The 26,100-nt window shown below is 35.1% G+C and overlaps 1 protein-coding gene across 7 annotated transcripts in view; it reads right to left on the bottom strand.

Moving 5' to 3' along the window:
- The window catches only part of NBEA (neurobeachin), a 623,898-nt gene that overhangs the window by 80,016 nt on the left and 517,782 nt on the right, over nt 1-26,100 (bottom strand). For all 7 annotated transcript variants that reach the window (XM_033843595.2, XM_073795053.1, XM_019936759.3 and 4 more), the window contains one exon: nt 20,026-20,138. In XM_033843595.2, coding sequence (XP_033699486.1) covers nt 20,026-20,138 — 113 coding nt within the window. The remainder of the gene's footprint in view (nt 1-20,025; nt 20,139-26,100) is intronic.

Below are 26,100 nucleotides of genomic sequence, written 5' to 3'. Positions count from 1 at the left end.
GCTTAATTTTAACAAGGAAGTAGTAGAAAATTAGTGTTTTGATGGTGGTGTGGGAAGACACCGAGTTAGCGTCTCCCCACAGCTAGGGCACCCGCTGGCCACTGGTGGGGGACCCTGATGCCCAAGGAGACAGGAAGAACCCCCAAGTGAACCAGTAGGACGTGGGGGGACTGAGAGGGGAGGAGAAGTGGAGGCCAGACAGGATTGGCGCCACTGAGGCTGGGGAGATCAGGAGAGGCAAGCGGGAGGGACCCTCTGGGAGGAGCGGCAGAGGAGCAGAGGGTGATTGCCTGGCCCACTTGGGCCAGGGAGCCTGCTGAGTTCCCAGGCTGGTACCTCCCCCCCCCCCCCCCCCCGCCCCACACCAAAGCCCCCTTGAGGCTGCGTGGGTCCTGGGGGCATAGGACGGAGGTGAGAGAGATCAGGAGAGGCAGGCGGGAGGGGCCCTCCGGGAGGAACAGGAGAGGAGAGGAGGGCATTAGCCTCACCCACTTGAGACCAGGAAGCCTGCTGGGCTCCCAGGTGAGGTGCCCCTGCCCTCTGAGACCAGGGGCAGGGGGCACGACTGGGCCCCTTCTGTTCCTTGAGCCTAAGCCCCACCCAACACAGCCCCCAGGACTTTTTCCAGCCCCATGGGTCCTAAGCATAGGCCCTGCCCACCACCCAAACATCACCCTTGCTTTGGCCCTGCCCTCCACAGCCAAGGTCTTTCCCCCCTTTTTTTTTTCTTTTCTTTTTATTCCTTTTCCGTCCTCCTCTTTTTTACCATTCTGGTACTGATGTACCTTCCGGTTGTTGATTCATCTATATTTTTATTTTTATATTCTTTCTAACATATCTGTTAGTTTCCTAGTCTAATTTTATTTTTTACTTTGTTATTGTTCTCTTTTTTTTTTTTGTCACCCCACACAGCTTGCGGGATCTTGGTTCACGAGCTGGGAGTCGGGCCGAAGCTCCTGCAGTGGGAGCTCTGAGTCTGAACCACTGGACTAACAGAGAACCTCAGAACCCAGGGAAAATTCATTAGAGTGAGCTCTCACGGAGATCCTCATTTCAGCACCAAGACCCAGCTCTACCCAACAGCCTATAAACTCCAGTGTTGGAAGCCTCAGGCCAAACAACCAGTAAGACGGGAACACAAGCCCACTCATAAAAAAAAAAGAGTAAAAAATAAAAGAGAGAGAGAGACAGCAAAAAAATATGTCACAGATGAAGGAGCAAGGTAAAAACCTACAAGATGAAATAAATGAAGAGGAAATAGGCAATCTTCCAGAAAAAGAATTCAGAGTAATGAGAGGAAAGATGATCCAGAATCTCAGAAACAGAATGGAGGCACGGATTGAGAAAATACAAGAAATGTTTAACAAAGATCTAGAAGAACTAAAGAACAAACAGAGATGAACAACACAATAACTGAAATGAAAAATATACTAAAAGGAATCAATAACAGAATAACTGAGGCAGAAGAACAAATAAGCAAGCTGGAAGACAAAATGGTGGAAATAACTGCCGAGGAGCAGAATAAAGAAAAAAGAATGAAAAGAATTGAAGACAATCTCAGAGACCTCTGGGACAACACTAAACGCACCAGCATTCGAATTACAGGGATCTCAGAAGAAGAAGAAGAAAGGGTCTGAGAAAACAGATGAAGAGATTATAGTTGAAAACTTCCCTAACATGGGAAAGGAAACAGTCACCCAAGTCCAGGAAGCACAGAAAGTCCCATACAGGATAAACCCTAGGAAAAACACACCAAGACACATATTAATCAAACTAATCAAACTAACAAAAATTGAATTCAGAGAAAAAATATTAAAAGCAGCAAGGAAAAACCAAAAAATAATATACAAAGAAATCCCCATAAGGTTATCAGCTGATTTTTCAGCAGAAACTCTGCAAGCCAGAAGGGAGTGGCAGGATATACTTGAGGTGATAAAACAGAAAAACCTACAACCAAGATTACTCTACCCAGCAAGGATCTCATTCAGATTTGACAGCAAAATCAAAAGCTTTTCAGACAAGCAAAAGCTAAGAGAATTCACCACGACCAAACCAGCTTTAGAAGAAATGCTAAAGAAACTTCTCTAGGCAGGAAACACAAGAAAAAACGCACAAAAACAAACAAGAAAATGGTAATAGGAACATACATATCAATAATAACCTTGAATGTAAATGGATTAAATGCCCCAACCAAAAGACACAGACTGGCTGAATGGATACAAAAACAAGACCCATATATATGCTGTCTACAAGAGACCCACTTCAGTCCTAGGGACACATAAGGACTGAAAGTGAAGGGATGGAAAAATATATTCCATGCAAATGGAAATCAAAAGAAAGCTGGAGTAGTAATACTCGTATCAGAAAAAATAGACTTTAAAATAAAAACTGTTACAAGAGATAAGGAGGGACACTACATAATGATCAAAGAATCAATCTAAGAAGAAGATATAACAATTATAAATGTTTATGCACCCAACATAGGAGCACCTCAATACATAAGGCAAATGCTAACAACTACGAAAGGAGAAATCAACACAGTAACACAATAATAGTAGGGGACTTTAACACCCCACTTACACCAATGGACAGATCATCCAAACAGAAAATAAATAAGGCAACACAAGCTTTAAATGACACAATAGACCAGATAGATTTAATTGATATTTATAGAACATTGCACCCAAAAGTGGAAGAAAACACTTTCTTCTCAAGTGCGCACAGAACACTCTTCAGGATAGATCACATCTTGGGTCACAAATCAAGCCTCGGAAAATTTAAGAAACCTGAAGTTGTATCAAGCATCTCTTCTGACCACAATACCCTGAGAAAACCATAAGTCAAAAAGAGACATGTACCACAATGCCCAGTTCACTGCAGCACTATTCTGCCCAGTTCACTGCAGCACTATTTACAATAGCCAGGACATGGAACCAACCTAAATGTCCATCAACAGATGAACGGATAAAGAAGATGTGGCTCATATACACAATGGAATATTATTCAGCCATAAAAAGAAACGAAATTGAGTTATTTGTAGTGAGGTGGATGGACCTAGAGTCTGTCATACAGGTGAAGTAAGTCAGAAAGAGAAAAACAAATACCGTATGCTAATGTATATATATGGAATCTAAAAAAAAAAAAAAAAAATGGTAGCGATGAACCTAGTGGCAGGCCAGGAATAAAGATGTAGACACAGAGAACGGATTTGAGGACACAGTGTGGGAGGGGGAGGCTGGGGCAAAGTGAGAGTAGCATCGACTTATATACACTACTGAATGTAAAATACATAACTAGTGGGAAGCAGCAGCATAGCACAGGGAGATCAGATCAGTGCTTTGCAATGACGTAGAGGGGTGGGATAGGGAGGGTGGGAGGGAGGCTGAAGAGGGAGGGGTTATGGGGACATGTGTATGCATGTGGCTGATTCACTTTGCTGTACAACAGAAACTAACACAGTATTGTGAAGCAATTATATTCCAATAAAGATCTATTAATTAAAAAAAAAGAAAATTAGTGTTTCAATGGGAGACAAATAATGTTACACAAGAGAGAAAAATTCATCTATAAATTGCTTGTAAGCTTTTTCTTTTGGTCCCATGGGACTAATTCAAACAATACAATGATGTCAGCAGTTAAAAGTCTCTTAGAAGTTCCATAATAAACTCTTATTTGCAAGGATCCTTATCCTGAATATTAAAATTATTTATAAATTATGTTCTTTTTCCTTCAACTTAATTATAACTTAACAGACTAAATAATTTAATTATTTAATTTTTTAAAACTCTGGTTTAAACATATTTTTTAAATATTTCAAGGCTTAAACTTTATTCTGTGTTAAATATCACTGGCTATCTCTCAAATATGTTTTACTTGGATATAAAAAGGCAATGTAATTTCATTAAATGTCACATAAAATATCAATAATATTTCAAACAAACATAATTACTTTTTTGATAAAAGGATAATTACTACAATGAAATGAATGTGAGTTCTGTTACTGAATTGATACAGTAAGTTTTTCATTTAAAATGGCCTATATATTTTATACTTTTCTAGATGTGAAAATGTGTGTTTTTCTAATTCAGTATTATAAGTATATATCTTTTCAAAGCATTTAAAATGCTGAGTACTTAATTCTGTCTTGAATATGCTCATAGATCTTTCACATGCATAAAATGTCTGCACAATCCCTTAGGATTGACCTTACCTGATATTGTTTGTTCTGCAACACCCCACAAAAACAAAACCCCACAAAGGGCCTCATGGCCCTTCCCCTAATCTTTTCCAGGCTTCTCCTCAACTACTGGAAAAGGGATAAAACAAATATTTATACTTTTTATTTCACTCAAGTTTCATCAAAGTCATTTTATTGGAGTGTTTTACAGAATAATACTTTGTAGGAAACAGCTGTCCTGAGTTAAAGCCTATAAAGGCCTCCATGAGTAACTTCCTAAAATACATGTCTAATTTTGAATTTTCATCTGATGCATTTAGACATAAATTTTATAAAACAAATGTAAATAGTTTGGTTTGTACTTATTATTTTTCTATTATTTTGCTTCAATCAAGAGGCAATAAATCATTCAAAGGAAAAATACTTCAAAATATCTTTTTGGGAAAAGAGAGTTTCATCACAGATGACATATTTTCTTATGGGATCCAAATAAATATAATTATCTATCTATCTATCTATCTATCTATCCATCCAACCATCCTACCTACCAAACTATCTATCTACCTACCTATCCATCAATTATTCACCTATCTATACCTACCTACTTAACCTATGTATAAATTGATAAGGTTGTAAGTTTGTTACCCTTTTAAAGATTGAGCAAATAATGCAATGTCAATACCACTTGGATTTAGTAAATAAATAAGGTAGAATTCTGGTAAAAAACTAAAATTGCACTTAATGAAATTTATACATTTATTTTGCAATCTTTTTCAATTTTTATTATAACCACCACAGCAATAATTGGTTTCATTTTCTCTTAAACAGTAGGCATTTAGACATAGCCACCTCTATGCTTTTTAGGGATTCCCATACGAAATTTATAACTGAAAGTTTAGAGTTTGCTGTTAGATTTGTTATTCTTTTGTCCTTGTGAGTTTGTGTGTTACAAGTTGACAATCTAGCAGATAAGCAGAAAATGATGCAGAGAGCAACGCAAAATTAAAAAGTAATTCTACCTCTATAACACATTATTATAATTCAATTTCTAAAACTGCTATAAAGCTTATATAGCTTGTAAAAAGTACTATTTTCAATATACAATTGATGGAAAATTACATGTGTAACATTACCATGTCTATATGAAATACTATTGAATTTACTGAAGAAACGATGTTGAGGGTTTTCTCTACTCTGTCATTCAATTTACCTGTTTTGAATACCAAAGAGAGACATTTGTCTCAGCTTTAAGTACCACAAAAAGCTTTGTTTTCCTGATAAACTGTTATTTTATTATATGGAACAAAAATCCTGACAGATCCTTATGGAGATTTACATTATTAGAGGCTCTGAGAAATATTATTGTAAACAGCATTGCTTAATTTTGTTCACTCCAGTGTTTGTCTATCTATGTATCTATCTATCTATCTATTTTTATTAGAACCTCATTCTTCCTTTTGTTTTCTTGTTAACATGCTATAGAACTAGTGTCCATTAAATGGTACTTTGAAAAATTCTGGTTAGAATCATTATAGTATATATTTTTGAGTGCCAACTTTTTCTTTGGTTTCATTTTCCTATTTTCTTTCCCTTTCTGTTCTCTCAGCCTTTATCCATCAATGGTTTTCTATTTCATGAAACCTTACAAGCTTTATCAGTTCTTTCATATGGAACAGATATATATATTAAATAAAATAGGTAAAAATGAACAACAAAAATTATTTAAATAAAAAATACTTATTGGGTAAATGGTACTATATGAGACACTAAAAGGACTCTAGAGAATATAAAATCTGAACATAGAGTTGATTTCAGTAAATAAATAAAACATAAATGTGGGTTCACCTGAGGTATGGTCAATGCCATTAAAATAGATGAGAAATTATAAGAATAAAAAGGGTTTTCAAGGGAAAATCAGAGGTCCAAATAAATCAATATTAATAAAACTGAATTCTAGTATATCAAAAAAACTTGAAAATGCTTATGATATTCATGGCATTAGGATTCTATTTATACATTAAAAAATGTTCAAGAGGTCACTATTGTTGCTACAACTGCTAATAATACTATGTATAAGATAATGTCTTCACATCCATTTTCTGGATTGATTTTCAAAAGTCTCTGAGGTGGACACAGCATTCCATCATGAACATGATTTCATGACAAGGAAACGGGTGCCTGGGTCTCTACTCTTTCCACAACACTGCATTGCTTTTTCATTGCTAAATATGAAATTCTGATCCTGATGTCATTTTTTCTTTCTTCTATAGCTGCCTATGAGATTCCTCATCCATCATGGATCCTCAGAAATGGAACGAACCTTACAGGCCTAGTAATCCAACTCCCTTACATTATAGATGAAGATAATGAAGAAAGTCCAATCAAGATCACATTGGTGGCTGATTGCTGTACATTTTACAGAACCAGCTGAAGCTTTGTGCTAGACAGCTTGAAGCTGGGTACAGCTGACGGATTTGTTTGGCTTCTGAGTATTGCTTTAATTATTAGCTCAACACTCAACACATCTGAGCTTCTAACATATATAGGTTATCTTGTTATCTTTCATTATAATAACTGAGGGCTTGGAAATCCTTAGAAGAAGCTTCAAGACTTCTTGCCTTTCTTGTTTTGTCAGTCATGAGCTACATAATATCATTCTTAAAATTCTAGGTTATGATAAAATAGAAATCATACCTATAGACCCTTCTGTGCTCAAGTGAATTCCCTGTCTCTCTCTTAGCTGACCGGGGAGTTCCAAATCATTCTTCCGGAAGCAGCTCAAATTTCATCTGTGAAGCCCTACATGTTACCATCTGGTAACAGTTAGGCAAGTTTATAACTTCTTTTACCCAGAAGATACGCTCTTCAAGGGAATGCCCTATGTTTTATTCATCCCTGCACCCTCAGTACCTAATACAGTACCCTGGCTCTTTTTAGATGCATCATATATCCTGAATGAATGAAGACAAATCGATCTGATTGTACAATAGTTTAGATTTCCATATAGAAATTTTAGACAAAATTTTTAGGCATAATCATAAGACAACATAATAGTGAAATATTTATAGCACATATGATAAAAAGCTAGTTTCCTTTAAAAAGAAAGAACTCTTAAAAATCAGTAAAAACCAAGGAATGATCCAATTAAATGAGCAAATGAGATGAACAGGCAATTCACAGAAAAATGAATGAAATGTACGTAAGAAAAATATCACCAGCTCATACAATGTAATAGTATCTCTTCCTTTTCTGTTCAGCATCCATTATTCCTTCTTCCTCTGTGAACCACTCCTTCCCTATTCTTGGTCTACCTGGTTCAGATGGGCTGACTCTATTACCAGACCTTTTGGGTAGTCATGTGATCCAGACCTGTCAATCGGCATATTCTATCTATATGGCCAGTAAGATTGGTACAGAAATGAGCACATGATTCAAGTTATTCCAATGAAACTTTGCTGAAACTACCTGGGAAAGAAGGATTTTCTGTTTCTGTTACAAAGGCATCAGTGCTATAACATAGAGAAGCCAGACTGAGAATGATGCCAATGCAGAAAAGTAACAGATATGTTACATCCCACAACACTGGAGAGCCCTTGGATCCAGTTTACCTGAACTGACCCATCTCTGTATTTCTCAGTGACATAAGCCAGAACAACTTTATATTTTAAAGTCAGTTTAAGTTGATTTTCTATTATTTGGAATCAAAGATCAGAAGTACACTGGCAATTCTTAAAATGTCAAACAAAAATTATTTTTATTCATTAGGCTGTCAAAAATTATTGTTTCGTAATACTCGTTGGCCAGGGTATAACAAACACGATATCTCATAATACGGTTGGTAGGAATATAATTGATATAAATTTCTTGTGGGGAAAACTGGTAATACTTTTAAAAATATGCACATGCTTTGTTTGGATCTAGTAATTCCACTGTGAGGAATTTATAATATGGAAAGAATAAGATGCAGGATAGTTTTCACATAATTGCTTGAAATGGCAAAAAAACAAGCAAACTAAAACTGGAAGTAGTCTAAATTTCCAATAAAGGAGTAGTTACATGATGACACACCCACACTGCTGTATATTATGCAGCTAAGCAAAAAGGCTGATTAGAAAAAATTCCAAGACACATTAATTCAATAAATATTGAGTACCTACTATGTGTCAGAAATTATGCCTATAATTATACCCTAAAATAAGATAGACAAGGTCGCTGTTCTCATGAAGTTTGCGTTTAAATGTAGGTGTGTATCTGTGCATTTAAGAGAATGTGTGTGTATGGGTGTGTGTATGTTTCTGTCTGTCTGTAGAGACAGAGACAGACAAAATATAAATAAGCAATTTGGAAACTATCAGCGATAAGTGCTCTGTTGACAATTACAACAGAGTAATAGGATAGCAGCGACTGTGTGGAAAGGGAAGGCATCTCTCAAGAACCCCTGAGCAGGGACATGAATGACCGGAAGAAGCCAGTCATAAGAAATTTTGGGGTGAGAGAATTCAAGATGGAGGACGAGCTAGTGCAAAGGCTCAAAGCGGGGCATGATGGTGTGTTCAAGGAACAGAAAGAAAAGCAGTGTGACTAAAGCGTAATAGACGAGAGGAAGAGTTTATGAGATGAGGTGAGAAAGTGGGTAGAGGCATATCATACGGCTTTGTAGACCAGAGCGATGAAACGCATTTTATGGTAAGTGCAGTGGAAAGTCACTGAACGGTTTTAAGCAGGAGAGAAACAAGATTTGAGTTAGGCTTTACAAAGGTACCTCCAATGGTTCTGTGGAGAATGGATTAGAGATAATATTAAGTTATCATGACTAGTACTAGGATTGAAAAAAGCCAGTTGCAAAACCAGCATCATTTAGCATTATCAATGTTTCTCTAAAAATCCTATATAGTGTATATGTAATATATTTTTGCTTAAATATTCAGAGAAAAATTTTCGCAGAATATACATGAAACTATAATAATAGTTGCCTCTGGGGAGTGAGAATAGTGGAAATCTTTAGTTTTCCATCACCTTTTTTTACTATTTGGTTTATCCCGTGTATAGAATTTTAGATGGCTTTTTAAATTATATGACCCAGGAATATCTTTCAAATGTGAACATTTTAACTTTCATAAATTTTAATAAGTTATGGTAACTTTATATATTAGCTAGCAAACAATAAATATCATATATTTCCAAATATAAATTCCTGTTATCAATCTTCACCGATATTTGAATTGCCATATATCAAACATTTAAATGACAACATGAGGTAAAAAAGACAAATGCAGAAGATGAGATATTCTACAGGAGAGCTGGCATGGTTTCTTTAATAAGTCACTATCATGAAAAATAAAGGGTAGTGGTTAGAAACTATTCTAACCTAAAAGACATTTAAGAGACATAAGAATCAAACATACTATGTGGTCATGGGACTTATACAGCAAAGGAAACCATTGACAAAATGAAAAGATAACCTACGGAATGGGAGAAAATATTTGCAACTGATATGACCGAGGGGTTAATACCCAATGTATACAAAAAGCTCATACAATTCAATATTAAAACAAATAACCCAATTAAAAAACAGGCAAAAGACCTGAATAGAGATTTTTTCCAAAAAACACATACAGATGGCCAACAGGCACGTGAAAAGACGCTCAACGTCATTAATCATCAGAGAAATATGAATCAAAACCAAAATGAGGGACTTCCCCAGTGGTGCAGTGGTTAAGAATCCGCCTGCCGATGTAGGGGACACGGGTTCGAGCCCTGGTCTGGGAAGATCCCACACGCTGCGGAGCACATAAGCCCGTGCACCACAACTACTGAGCCTGCGCTCCAGAGCCTGTGAGCTGCAACTACTGAAGCCCACATGCCACAACTACTGAAGCCCACGTGCTACAACTACTGAAGCCCGCGCACGTAGAGCCCGTGCTCCGCAGCAAGAGAAGCCACTGCAATGAGAAGCCCGCACACTGCAACTAAGCCCCCGCTTACCGCAGCTAGAGAAAGCCTGCGGGCAGCAACAAAGACCCAAAGTAGCCAAAAATATACAAATAAATAATCAATTAATTTTAAAAAAGAAAAAAACACAGTGAGATATTACCTCACAGCTATCAGAATGGCCATCATCAAAAACACCACACACATAATAATTGTTGGTGAGGATGTGGAGAAAAGGGAACCCTCGTGCACTGTTGGTAGGAATGTAAATTGATACAGCCACTATGGAGAACGGTATGGAGGTTCCTCAAAAAACTAAAAATAGAACTAACATACGATCTAGCAATTCTACTTCTGGGTAGAATTTGAAGAAAACAAAAACACTAATTCAAAAAGATACATGTACCTCAATGTTCATAGGAGCACTATTTATAATAGCCAAGATATGAAAGCAACCTAAGTGGTCCATCAAGAGATGAATGGATAAACAGGATGTGAGATATATATATATATATACACTCACACACACATATATATCGCATATATACACACACACACATATACATACACATATATATATCACATATATATATACACACATATATACATATATATCACATATATACATATACATACACACACACACGCAATAAAATACTACTCAGCCATAAAAAGAATGAAACTTTCATCATTTGCAACAACATGGATGAACCTGGAGGGTATTATGCTTAGTGAAATAAGCCAGACGGAAAAAGACAAATACTGTATAATATCACTTATTTGTGGAATCTCAAAAATAAAACAAATGAATAAAATACAACAGAAGCAGACTTATAGACATAAAGAACAAATTAGTGGTTACCAGTAAGGAGAGGGAAGGGGGGAGGAACAAAATAGAAGTAGGGGATTAAGAGGTATAAAATAAACTACAGGATATATTGTACAGCACAGAGAATACAGCAGTATTTTATAGTAACTTTAAATGGAATTAATCTGTAAAAATTTTGAATCACGATTTGTACATCTGCAACTAATATAATATTGTATATCAACTATACTTCAATTTAAAAAAGGCCAAGAAAAACTAAATTGCTTATTTCAAAAAAAATGTATTGTGTGGTCCTTGACTGAATCCTGGCTTGAACAAGCTAATTTTTTAAAGACATATGGTAGGCAACTGGGAAAACCTGATTATGGGCACAGTGTTACACAATATTAGGGAATTACCATAAGTTTTGTTAGGTGTGATGATGGTATTCTGGTAACGTAGGAAAATGTATTTTTCATACTAAAGGATTTAGGGATAAAGTATGATATCTTTAATTCACCTTAAAGCACTTCAGTAAAACAACAAAAAAAAGCTAAAATGTTAGTAATTATAACATCTAGGCACTGGGTAAATGCATATTAATTATTGTTGGTACTTTTCTTTTGAAAAATTTTATAATAAAAAGTCAAAATAACATAAAAATTGAATGTAAAAACAAAGAAAAATCATTCAAATTTTAAAACATATGGTGTTTATGTTTTAGGTTGTTCTTATTGATAAGAATCCTTTTAATTTGGAAATTTATGTTTGTAAAATGTGTGAAAATTTTGTTCTCTTAAATAGATTAAATCTCCCCTTTGCAATTTTATGCACACTATTAATTTGCTTAACATGGCCTTTCATCATCAGGTGAACTTCAGCTAATCACAACACAGTTTTCACATACATTCTTAAGAAATGGAGCCTGAAGTAATGAAGCATTAAAAAAAGGAAGTGTAGGAATTATATTTTGTTGGCTATAATACTTTATAATATAATACTTTAATACTTTTATAATATAATACTATAATACTTTAAAGTATTATAATATAATACTTTAATACTTTTTCATAGGATGAATAAACACAATTAATTATACTATGAAGAAAGATAAACTTTGAGCCAAAGTTGCATTTTGATTAGCAAAATTTATGAGCACGTTAGTAGGTATGTCAGTTCCACAGAGAACCAAAATCTCTGGAGAGGTAGAGTGGCTCACTCTATGCATTTCTGTTGCCTCTGCTCATATCCGACATGACTGTCCTTAGTGTAGGGCGTTTAGGGAAGGTGGAGGGCACCTAGGAGATAACTTAATCACTAGGCTTTTTTTAAAAAAAAGTATATTCTACCTAATGATTGTAGAGAAATAATAGGTAAGAAATGAAAGGAAATAGAACCTATGTAACTAGTGTAATTCATCATAGGGTTGTGGGGATAAAATGAGAAAATCTATGTACAATGCTTAACACGATGCCTCGCATGTAATAATACGTGTCAAATGTTGGCTATTATTGTTATCATTATCCCAGAAAAATTCCTAAGAAAATTAGTTTTAAATATCTTAGTGAAAAGTAACCATTTTTACATAGAAACAATGGAGGTATAAATAAAATAAAGTATATTTACAAAAAAACAATGGAGGTATAAATAAAATAAAGTATCTTAAATCTTCATTTGTCAGTTCTAAAAGCTTTCTAAGTGTTAAGTAGTAGGATAATGATAAGCCTATAAATTAGTTTCAAGATCATCACTGCTGACTATTCCGCTTCAGCTGGGAAGCACGGTTAAAGGAAACTGACTTTGGTCTAATTTTGCCACAATGATGCTATATTTTAGATGTGACATGTGGTGGGTAAAACAAAAGCGTACAGGGCAGGCTCCCTTTTCCTTTCTATAGTAAACTAAAAATGACTGTAAACTCAGGGTATGGGCCAGTTCTTACTGTCTTTTTGTCTCCAGTGACTGGCACAGAGTAGCTGTGCAAAAAATGCTTGTGTAATGAAAGAATAAGTGAGTGAATAAAATTATTAATTTAAATAAATCCAATTTTGAAATTGGTGCCCTTCTGCATATCCCCCCTTGCAAATTATGCCCTCAGCTTGGATTATTCCCTGAGTTTAAAACAGTATCCAGATTTTGCCAATTCATACCTTGTCTTAAAATAGCACTTATCCTTCAGCATTGCAATAGAAGCCAGCCTAACAAAACGATTTTCAAGTTGGGTTCTATGTTAAGGCGACCTTCAACGTATAGTTAGAACAAAATTCATATTTGGCAGTAGGATTTTTGGCAGATGGTATATAATTAAATTTACACATTCACATTTTTGTCTTCTAATAAGTTTTATATCATCAGAGTCAGCTACCAATACACTTAGTAGTTTTGCCCGTTCTTCACGTTTTGTTGTTAAAACTAAAGCATTAGGTAAATTATATACTAAAGCAAATAAAACTAATTTCATTTTAGATATTGTTAACTTATGATGAGAAAGAAAGGTAAAATGACTGTAGAAACTTGCATCACATTGCCGAGTTGAGGTAAACCCTTTTCTACGTGGTGTGTAGGCGTTTGGCAGTATCAAGGGTGGACAGTTGAGAGTATTCACACTTCAGTGCATCCATTTGCATTATCACATTTCCAAGCCTCAAGGCATTATCACTTCCTTTTTTTAAGTGGCATAATAATTTGGGAAAATGGTTATGCTTATCATCATCTGTCAGTCAAACAACTCCTGTGTTAACAAAACATATTTTTTCCACTCAGTGAATGGGTGTGTGTGTGTGATGTCCTATGCTCATGTCAATATTAGTAAGACTTGGCTTTGTGATGAAACTATTTCACTTATCAGAGGGCATGACTGGGAAATAGGAAAATTCCATTTACACTTTAATGAGCAAGGGGCTGTGCTTCATGTCAAAGTCACGTAACCACTGTAATTTCAGAGTAAAGTTCATATGAGCGTATGTAAATAACTGAAGCAGTAGCATATATCATGTTTTAAGATAGATTTCACCACAAAATCACATCTCCATGAGGAAAACCTGCATAAATTGGGGGAAAAATCTCTACACCCACTGGTGGTTGAGTACTGAAAAGATAAGTCAATGACAGATTGTTTCATTAGCTGTCCAGCATGTCAAACAATACATATGACCTCTAACCTGTACATGTAATGAATAAAACTTGAACTTGTGATGTCTAATCAAATGAGGGGTCTAATAAATGTTACTGATCAGGAAATTTCATTGCTCCTGTGCTCTTCAACTGTTCAGTTAAATGGGCGAAGGAAGGAGTAAGAATGTTATAAATATAATAAAATATTTCATCTAAATAAATTTCATCTAAATAAATATTTCATCTCCAGTTTCAATAAATGTTTAATTTAACTTCAATAATTTGATCTTTAAGGTTTTGGTAACTTGGAAATTTAAAGAGATGAAAAAGCAATTATTTATTGCATGAAAAATATTTTATATTTTATTAAAAGTTGTTGCTTTTAATTTTATTAAAACAAAATTAAATTGATCTTTTTCACTAGATTTTTTTCAATCACACCAAAGGTGAACTGTCAACTGACAATTACGGAACTTTGTTTTGTAGCCCCCAGTCACTGAATGCCACTGTGTGTTGGACATTATACTAGGTGCCTTACCTCCATTAGGCACAACAACTCTATTTTGTAAATACTATTGTGTTCAATTTAAAGAAGAGGAAACAGAAGTTCAGAGAGCTTAGGAAACATGCCTAAGTCTGTACAGCAGGTGAGAGAGCTACATTTGAACAGAGGTGACATTCTTTTCATGTTCTGTTTACTACCTCTCCTTTTTTTCTCTCAATTTTAATAGATACACATAAAGAAAAACTGAAAAGGTTTGATAATTCTAGGATTAACCTTTCCCAGCATCCAATACAGAGAACAGAAACCTCCAGGATTCACCTTCCTCTGTAACTGAGAGCTGAATGCTTGCTGTAGCCCTGACTGTAGCAGGGACTTTGTGAAGAGCAAGAAAGCCATCTCCAGCTCATATCGCCATCCTGTCCATGGCATCAAAGTCCTGGGGAAAGTATGTCTGGGGCAGAGACATTATCTTTATTTACTTTGTTTCTCATTTTTGGTTCTTATCTGCATAATACTATAAAAATATTGCTACTAATTTTTCCAACATGCTTTTGTTAAGTATTAGATGCTGCTTAAAATGAAATAGAAAGCCATTGCTTTGTCAGTATTGTCAGAACGTTTTGGGGAAGTACGTAAGAAATGCATGTAACAGTTGAATTACGGACCTAGATCAGATATGGGAAGAAATAGATCCAGGAGTAGCTAGATGTTTAAAACCCTTATGTACCCCTCTCATTTGCTTCAGTGAAGCATCCAGGATTCCTCAAGAGACAGCTCCTTCCTGTGCACTGAGGGTGGATCTGGGTTTTATGAGACAAGCAATTCGTGGGAGAGGGGTTCTTTAAGAAAATGAGCATAAAACTATGAACATAAAATTAGGGGCAAGGGATAAAAAGAAGCCCCTGAAACTTGAGGGGCTTTGAAGTTTAAGCCTGATTAGCTTTATTTATTATGGTAAATTTATCTCTGACTCCATTGAATGTCATATATTATAATTATATGTATGTAATAAACAACCTACTGCCTGTTGGTTTTCTCCCTTTATAACCAATGAACATTCCTTGACGGTCAGGACTCTGAAGTCCTCTTAGCACCTTGCAAAGTTCCTTTTACATAGTAGCTATGTGTATACAAACCTGTAATTTATTTGCTATTACCTAGATTATAGAAACTATAAAGAAGAAACTTTCATATACAATATATTTGACACTTTATAATAATGAGTTGTTTGTTGCTCACCAACTAACCCCCGTTTCTTTCGGAAACAGGAATCCAAATTTCCTCCGGTCAACTCTTAGCCTAGTGCATGAGGAGACATTTTCCGGGATTTCTGGGAAAGGAAAGTTTCTTTTGTCTTCCATGTGAGCTACTTGGTGAGATGCTCTCTCTTTCTTTGGATAGTATGATGTGAGGTCTGGAACTGTTGCAGCCATTCTGCTCCTAAAAGGGGATTGCTGGGAGCTACTGGAGGCCATCCAGCAGAGGGTGAGTGTGAAGTCCACAGATGGGAAGGCAGAGAAGAACAATGGAAAGAACTTTGCTTGGTGGCATTATCTGCAGCACCGGAAATAAATCTGACTGAAAACTAAACCTTCCTCTGAATTTTTTAGTTGTGAGAACCAATGATATTGATTTATTGTTCAAGCCAATTGCTCAAGCTGGGTTGTCTGAAATATTCATTCAAAAGTCCTGATATAACTAGAATTCATAAAGCTAATTTAATGCAGAGCTATAAAGAAAGAGAAGTAATTTTCAACTTGTTTAGGATTGTACATTTCTTAACTTCTTAACTTTTATGCAGTAAACAATATAAAAATTATTTGGGGCTCCAAATGTTGTTTACTAAGACAAATCCTAGAATTACTCACTGATAGGAATTATTACTTGGGTCCTAATCTCTGTTTAGGAAAAACTTCTTTTGTTATTGGAGATCTTTTAGAATGTTTCTGGTTAATAACATCATTAAAATATTCCAAATCTTCCTTGAGTTTCTGAAGATTACCAAACTCTCCATTAAAAATTTCATTTGTAGTACTGGTTGTAACTACAAGAATTTCACGTGCTTCTCAATGGTCATCTCTTCTCTATAATATTGCATTATTAGCAGTTTTTCCTTCCAGTTATTATATTTCAAATGTCATTTTTCCCATTAGGCATATAATATGATATATTTTCATACATTAAAAACTTGTTTATTAATGATTTTTATCAGGACAGTCTCGGGTTTCTAGCCCATTTGTAAGAAGTTCCTATTAAGAAATTCAATGAAGCATGGGAACAATGCAAGAGTAATTTATTAACACATCAAGAGGCTTTAATTTGCTACCATTTTCCTATCATGTTATTCTGACAGAAAATAAAGAACAAATTGCTAAAGCATGGAACATAGCAGAATTGGAAGAAAAGCTATCTATCTTTAGAGAACCATGGGTTCAAATGTTCACAACATGAAGGACTCTATGTTTGCAAAAGCACAGTTAGTATTCACGTTGCCTAATTTATTTAGGCTGTCTGTTTACCTCTTCTATTTATCTAACACTAAACAAAATTAGGAGAGCACATGTGGGTCAGAAAGGGAAAAGTTCTGCCAAAAGGCATACAGATTAAATAGATCAGCTTTAAAAACCTGAAGAATGTTTACATATTCTAGTTACTGTAGAAACAGTGACTTCCTCATTTAATTTATCTCATTTTTTCTACATGAATAAACTAAAAATCTATAATTACTAGCAAATATTTTACCATATGCCTTATATAATCTATATTAATCATAATGAAGGCCATATTTTCTTTGGTTGGGTTAGTGTTTCAAGAACATTTGAGTCCAAATGTCTTAGTGTACTTGAGCTTGCATTTTCCAAGCTGCTACAGTCCCCACTATACCTACTGTCATAATGTAGGCCTCCCAGATTTCTGGCAATTATCTGAGTTTTTGTCTCAGCTCTGGACTGGATTTTTTCCAAGATGGCTCAGATATGTTTGTTTTATTAACTCCTGTACACTCTTCCCCCTAGTACAGTGCTTGACATACAACAGCAAATCTGTGATAAATATTTGTTGACTGAATGAATGACTGAAAGAATGAACACATAAATGGAGGAAGAAGGGAACTTTGGTCTGTAGGCTTCCTTTCACCAAGATATCCCAGTTGATTTCAAAGAAAAAGGACCTTCTTCCCTGTTCTACAAATAATCTAAAATAGCTACAGTGGTAGTTAGCTCATGAGGTTTTAAGACTACGTATCATGCTACCTGAGAATCTACACTATACATGTTATTGTGTGTGTACATATATATATAGTAGTGTCTAATACATAGTGCCTATTGAATTAATGTTAAATAAAACACATGTAGATAAGATTTTGTTAAAGAACTAGTTTAACAGTTTTCACCTTCATATTGATAAGTTAGTTTGGTTTCTTTTTACACCCAAAGATTACACCTCAACCTTAGCAATTCATGTAAAAAATTCATACCATTCTAATTCCATTACAGATATAGCAGCATATATATATGATCATTATTTAAAATTTGAAACACAATTCAAAGTATATAGCATATAGATGATTCACTGCATTATATTTATATTCATAGCTAATGTTGATATGCTAGGTACTCTTCTAAGTTTTTTATACTTATTAACTCATCAAATCCTCACAACAACCCTACTATTATTGTCACCATTATACAGGTGAGGAAACTAAGGCAAAGAGAAGTGAAATAGTTGTCTAAGGCTGCAAAACGAGTAACAGGCAGAATTAGGATCTAAACCCAGGCAGTCTAGCTCCAGAGTTCTTGTTCCTAACTGCTATTTATTGCCTTTCATGTAGTTCTCTATAAATATAGTACATTCTTATTTAATTTTTGAAGAAAATGATTTTATCTTATTTAATTTGTAATTTTAAAAATTATATTATTATATAAAATAAGAATAATTTTAATCTTATTTAATTTTGCTTCCAGAGGGCAAGCCTTATGAATTACAGTGCTTATATCTACCTAAGCCTGAAATCTTATTTGCACATAGTAATGGTTAAAGATTTTTGTTCAGTTCAAATAACTGTTCACTGGAACAATTACTATATTTGCAACCATATTGAAATTCACTTGCTAGCATTTTTTTTTTTTTAACCAGCTGTGTGACTCTCAGTAAGATGATGGCTAATTGATTCCTTAGGTCCCTTGAGTATCTATAATAGCATAGCTAAAATTAGCAATGAGCTAGCAAGTTTGATAAGGCAGTCACATACAATATAAGAAATAGAGAGTGAATGACAGAGAAGAACATGCAAAAATTAGTATACAGGCTTCAAAAACAGGCTAAGAAATATTCCACGTGTAATAATAGCTCATATTCATGAAGTGCTTCTATGTTCCAAGTACTATGTTACATTCTTTAAATGCACATGTCATTTGACCTTCACAACTGTATGAGGTAGGACAGTATTATTCTCGTATTACAAATGGGGAGATTGAGGCTAAAAGAGAGTGGCTTCTGGTCACACAGCTAGTAAGCAGTGGCATAGAGAACTTCAACTTAGGTGGGTCTAGTTTTCAAAGGCAAGAAAAAAGGCAAGAGAAGGTGTGCTGAGTTAAAAACCATTTGTGGGATTAATTTTAAATTGCTCGCATTTCATGCTTCCCTGCCTTGCAGAACTTCTGCTGCCCTTGTTCATGAGCTCCTCAACTCTCCCCCAACCAAAAGCAAATGTATACGCGTGTGCCTATATGCCTTTCGTGCTGCTGTGGCATGCTAAACCAGACAACTAAGGAGAACAGAAAAGGGAAGGAAATTCAGAGTGAATGGCCTGAGGCTTAATATGGCTAAAGTATTGATATAAACTTTAGGGCTTGGCTCTGATATTAGCTGAGGCTAGAGAAAAGCTTTTGGGCCTTAGTATCTAGTTCTTCACTGAATTTCAAAGAGTTTAGTATCCCACTTAGGTTTCTTCTCAACAAATGAGGCGAACTAACCAGAAATTCGCTTCTTATCCTTATCACCCATTGTGTATTTTTTTCTTGCCATTTTTGGGCCAAATCTTCCCTCTTTTATCTTAACAGACCCTTGACAAATTATTGTGCCCTACTTTCTTTCCAGTAGCAAGCTCCCCTACAGTATGTGTGTATGTATTATGGTCAAGATAACATGTCTTATCACCTAAGAAATACACCACAGAAATTACTGGCCAAATTTTGTACTAATTTTAAGTTTCTCGCCTTGACCTTTAAAACCTAGGCTATCTGAACAACCTCTTCTTACATATGCCCTTTCTCAAATATCCATTTCATTTTGCCATACTAGTACTGATTTATCTTCTTGTAGCTTAATTCCTATGCTAAGCATTGATGAAATTTAGATGCTGACTACAAAAACAGAAGACATTCAGGTTTACTTTCTTACAAACATTAATTGAACATATATACTCTGGTAGAAATGCTTTTAGAATATAGCCTTACGAAGAAAATTGACTTCTATATATTTAAAAGTTACCTTTGATAGATCCCTGAAGTTTCCTGGAAGAGTCAAATCCAATTCTTCTGATTCATAGTTTGTTAATACCCACGGAAACACGGGGTATTGGTTCAGATCATTATATGTCCGTCCTAGTAAAGAAAAAGATAAATGAAAATCTGTATACACTAATTGCTTATCAAAGTGTTCCTGTCCTTCTAATAGATGAGGCAACTATTGCATTGCAGAAGAAAAGTAACTCTTTTGTTTACTGAACTATGCCTTTATTCAATCAAAAGCACTTATAACAATGTGTTTCAAGTGAACTCACTCAATAATAATTAAGAAGTGAGTAACTAGAATTACTTTTTTATAATGTAACTTGTGGTAGTGATTGCTAGCTGTTCGTCATAATCAATTTCTCTCCTTCCTGGGCTAGACCACATTTCTCAGCCTCCCTTATTAGTAGCTATGGCTGTGAGACTTAGTTCTAATCTACAGAATGTGAGCAGAGATGGTATCTGCTGCTTTCAGCCTTGGTCCTCTGCAACTTGTTGCATGGGTGCTCCATGCTCCATCTCTCTTCTGCTGACTATGATGAAGATGCTATTGCCACCCTGGAAGCAGAGCCTGATAAGCTGGGGTCCCTGAAAGTGATCATGGAGGAGGTCACCTGCTGGTCTGCACACTTGCAGATTATGTGATGGTGTTCTACTATAACTAGTATATATCCAGAATTCTATTGCCAGTATACAGCATACTACATTGTGCTTCTATTAAGAATCAATGTAGAGAATTTGCACGTTAACAGAAGTACCCTGAAGCCAGTACGAAAAAGCACCGAGGCAGATGTTATGCACATTTTTTTCACTCCCTTAAGTTCATGAATTTTCTTTTCGTATTATGTTGTTTCACTTTAGTGGAGAGCTGCTGAATGTCAGGCTGAATTTTTTTTTTTTTTTTTTTTTTTTCGGTACGCGGGCCTCTCACTGTTGTGGCCTCTCCCGTTGCGGCGCACAGGTTCCGGACGCGCAGGCTCAGCGGCCATGGCTCACGGGCCCAGCCGCTCCAGGGCATGTGGGATCTTCCCGGACCGGGGCCTGAACCCGTGTCCCCTGCATCGGCAGGTGGACTCTCAACCACTGTGCCACCAGGGAAGCCCTAGGCTGAATTTTGTTTGTTGGTTTTCGTTAGTTTTTGACAGAATGACTTAAGCATTTTAGGTAGGACACTGAAGCCCGTGGGACCGTGGCAAAGCTTAGGGAGAGCACAGGGCTGGCTTACCCTGATAAACTGACACTGAATAACATATGATCAGGTGAAATTAAGAGGGGCAGTATTAAAGAAACAGGGTCCAAAGAAAAATTCCGTTGGACAAGACTGTTTTTTGTAAAAATGCATTATGAACTGATCACAAGAGTTTCTAAATTTCCATTCAAATCCATACAAAATAGCGATTTCCCTGATATTAGTGATATGATTTCATCTTGTGCTCCTTGTGGCACACCGTGTTAGCATAACAGTAGCACAGATATGCATACATTATCTTATTCGTCATCAAGAACTGAAATTAAATGATACCTACCTCTTGTAGCAACTGGTAACTGTGACTGTGAAATAAAAAAAAAAAAAAAAAAAAAAAAACCCCATAATCTGAGGAAGAACTAAATCTGCTACTATTATAAGCATGAAACCAAATTAATTAATTCACTCAGTAAACATTTTATTCGGTGACTATTTTATCTGTTTCTTATATGAATCTCTGCATTTTACAACACAATTACTTATTGTTTTAAATATGTAAACTAATGTGGGTGTATATTATAAATGTAGGCAATTGATAGAAAGCAGGATGTTGCTTCCACTCTGCATTTCCTGGAGCAAGGTGAGAGTAAGGTTAGGGCTTCCTCTTTGTTCTCTGCCACAGCACTGTTGCAGATGTGTTCTAGCTAATACTTGTCTGCCTCTCCACTAGTCCATAAACTCCAGAATGTAGGGTTTGAGTTTAAAAAAAAAAAATGCCTCTGTATATTGGCATATTTTGTTTGTCCGATAGATATTTGTTGAAAGAACGAATGCATATGTGATAAAAATGCGATAAAATGAGAGCCAATTTTTAAAAGATGAACAAACCATAAGCCAAATAAAAAAGGAAAATTGCAGGATAGTCTTGTTGGAGGAAGAGGACTATGCCAAGGCACAGAAGTACACATGAGAGAGAGCGGCCTTGTGAATGTGCGTGTTAAACCACCAGACGGAAATATCTGTGGCCGACGAATGCACCTGCTTTATGTTGTAAGTCTACTGTGATGAAAAATAGTGATGAGAATTTGGAACCTTTTGACTACAGTCTTTTGTATATGAAAATAGACTGCTAAAGCAGTACCACTGTAAAATGCACAGTGTAAAATTCTAAAATTTTAAATTTATTACTGAGAGTTTATGTTAACCTAGGACACCTGATTACTCTCAGTGTTTTTTCTATGCATGTATATATACAGAGAGTCTAGACTGGCTGGGCAGAGCTATTTCTGGGATTGTAAGTAGGACTGTGGCATATTTAGTGCTCTGCCATTTTCTGGGTTAAAAATCTATAGATTTTAATGGAAAAGAGGTCTTCCAATATATGTGTATTTTAAGAGAATAATTTGATGTTATTTATGTAACGTATTTTCTATTACTTATGTAAATCAATGGCTGAAAATTAGACATAATAACTGTTTTTAAATTTTCTAATGAAGTTTCATAACTTAAGGAAAAACTGTCAAACTAAAATAAATAAAAAGCCAATTTACATTAACTCAGTACTTAAATGTATCATATAAGTAGAAACAGCATAAAAATAGAGACTATACTTGAAGACACTAGCCTTTCACTAGAAATGATTTTCTAATTAAAGAAAAGATATAATGCTATTTTTGGAAAAAATACAAAGAAAGGAAGGTATCTTTAACATACACACACACACACAAATTGACTGCTGTCTACAGTCACAGCTCATGGTAATTAATCTATCCTGCATTTTTTGTTAATTCACTTTTAATAATCTTTGGAAGATTCTTTAAAAATAAATGCTTAGAAAAATTTAGTAAGTTTTAAATTACTAAAGCTTTATAGCACATTTTAAATCTAAGAAATACAATCAACTATATAAACAGATGTTCTGACAGTTACATTAAAACCTTTTTATATAAAACTTTCCACATAAAAGCTTTGCAACATGGACAGTTAATATATTATTTTTCATTTGAATTAAAAATTCACAATGTATTTAAAACTCACATGGATGAAGTTGGTACTCTGGGATTTTGCATTTATAAATTTTAGCCATGAATTAGCATTATTACTTTAATTATTCTACTGAACACCTTTGTGAAATGAAAAAAAACAAAAAAAACAAAAAACCCTGCTGTGTACCGAATTAACCAAAAAAGTGAAATATTTCCAAAATAATATCTGTTAAGTTCTGGCACATCTAGGTACTTATTAATTTTTTTTAGGATAATTGAAATTTAGTAAACAACCTTGTGCTGTTATTTCCTTTCCCAGCAGTAATGGGTGCAGAGTTTTTTTTACTAACTATGCTTCTAAGGACTTAACTTGGAAGATGAATATTAATTATCACAAGCCTATGACACTAATCTACTCAAACAATAAAAATGAAGCACAGTAAATGAGATTTCAGAAACACTAGATATGTTTCTTCGTTTAAAAAAAAAAAACTTTTAATTAAAGCATCCAATTTAATGTTTTTATATGGCACTTTAGTTTTGAAGGTAAAGTGATCTAGAGACAGCTGACAAAGAAATTATAACTGCAATTCCTTGGTGAAAATGTTAATGACAGCAAAATATTGTTTAATTAGATGATTGCAGCATCTGGATTAGCACTCTTTAAGAGCGATGTTCCTGTGCTTGTCTGCTTCTTCGCACTTTACAGACATTTTGTCATCTCTAGGTCATTAGGAAAGAATTTTTAATGATTTTTCTAGAAGCAAGCAGTTCAAGTTACATTTAATTAGATGACAATAATAAGCCCAACACATGCAGTAGCTAAATATATACATAATTAACCAGGGAGGGCTTGTACATCACAGAGTAAAAAAAGTAGAAAATGCTAAACAGGAGAAAAAGGTTGGGGTTGAGGAAGCTGTGCTGAATTCATTAGCCGAACATATGAAAAACAACTCAAAAACCTTTTAAAAAACCTCCCAAACCTAACGGGATCATTTACACTAAGCTATGTTAGCAGTCAATGTGCTATTTTTTTTTTTTTTAATGTAAGAATGCCAGATTTTAAGTCATGTTCATAGTATTATCTAATAAGGCATAAAATAGGCATAGGCTGTATCTTTTGGAACACAATAAACAGAAATTAGGTCAACTCTGGGAATTAGAAGCTGAACCCACATTTTTAGTTAAACTCTATGCATCACTAAAAATCTTCCAAAACTTAATGTTCTTCAAAAATTAAGAAAACAAAACCCAATTGTTTCAAAATAGTTAAATTATACCACAGTACTAAGCTAGACTTTCATTCAGTTTTTAAGATCATGATTTCAAATACTATTTAATGAGATGGAAAAAGAAGGATGAACGTGTATGTGTAGCAGATTCCCAAAGATTACCACACACAGAAAAAGAAAAAAACAGAAAAATCACCAAAACGTTAATTATGATATTTATGGCTAGTCTTCAAGTAATTAAATTTTTAAATTACACTTTTCTATATTTCCAATTTTCTATAATGAATATTTATTAAATATATAAATATAACAAAAGAAAGGCCATGAAAAAATTTATGGGCCTTTAGGTGTCCTTTCAAAACAGTATGTCTTCTGAATATTTGACAAGCTTCTTTTACTATATAAAGTATCTTTACAAAACTTACATACATATAGGATAATGTGTTTATTTATATGCAATTATATATGTCACAGGAGGGTCTAAAAATCTACATACTGTATTGTATTAATACTAGGACACTGCTGTTGTATGCTTTATAGAAAGTCTTATTATTATTATTTTTTAAAATTTATTTATTTATTTATTTATTTTTGGCTGTGCTGGGTCTTCGTTTCTGTGTGAGGGCTTTCTCTAGTTGTGGCAAGCGGAGGCCACTCTTCATCGCGGTGCACGGGCCTCTCACTATCGTGGCCTCTCTTGTTGCGGAGCACAGGCTCCAGACACGCAGGCTCAGTAGTTGTGGCTCACGGGCCTAGTTGCTCCGTGGCATGTGGGATCTTCCCAGACCAGGGCTCGAACCCGTGTCCCCTGCATTGGCAGGCGGACTCTCAACCACTGCGCCACCAGGGAAGCCCAGAAAGTCTTATTTTTAAAAGCAATTAAAAAGGAGAAAAGACAAATTGGCCAAGTATGAGAGACCTCAAGAAATGGAGAACAAGAAATGGGTCATAAAATGTATTTCACATTTCATGTTAAAAGAATATTTTGGAGAAAAAAAAGGTACATCTGAGAGGGTAAGAGAGTTACTAGAATATTTTTATTGAAAATGTGAATTTATTAAGTCACATTGACCTATATTTTTAAAAACCAGAAGCCAGAAGCCAGAAAGGGTTGCTTCATCTTCTCAATCAGATTCTATTCTATAACTCTTCTCTTTAATCCAGGAAATTTAAAGAATCCCTCATCCAGCAATTCTAGTGAATTCACATAATAGATCATAAAATCATGCAAACACAAAGCATAAATATTAAGTCAGTTCAGTTTGATGAGCATTTATCAAGCAAAACTTTGACCTCATAATCTTACTGGAAAGAAGAGATACAGACATAAAATCCAAGGATGCATTATCCTAAGTGCCAACATGGGTGGCATAGACAGCGCTATAGAAGATGTGAATGCTACAGGAGATTAAGACAATTATCGTAAGGTAAATCTTTTAAGAATATATGTGTGAGGAGGTGGTTCTCAAAGTGCAAACCTTGGACCAGTGGCATCAGCTTCACCTAGGTACTTGTTAGAAATACAAATTATTGAGGCCCACCCTAAACCTACTGAATCAGAACCTGTTGGTTTCAGCAAGCCCTCCAGGTGATTCTGAGAACCACTCTAACCTAGATGGGGGGATGGTGGTTGTATCACCCATGTCGTG

This window comes from Tursiops truncatus, chromosome 18, assembly GCF_011762595.2.
Source record: "Tursiops truncatus isolate mTurTru1 chromosome 18, mTurTru1.mat.Y, whole genome shotgun sequence".
Classification (NCBI taxonomy): domain Eukaryota; kingdom Metazoa; phylum Chordata; class Mammalia; order Artiodactyla; family Delphinidae; genus Tursiops; species Tursiops truncatus.
Note: the sequence above shows the minus strand (reverse complement) of the source record. Positions and strands in the feature narration are given on the sequence as shown.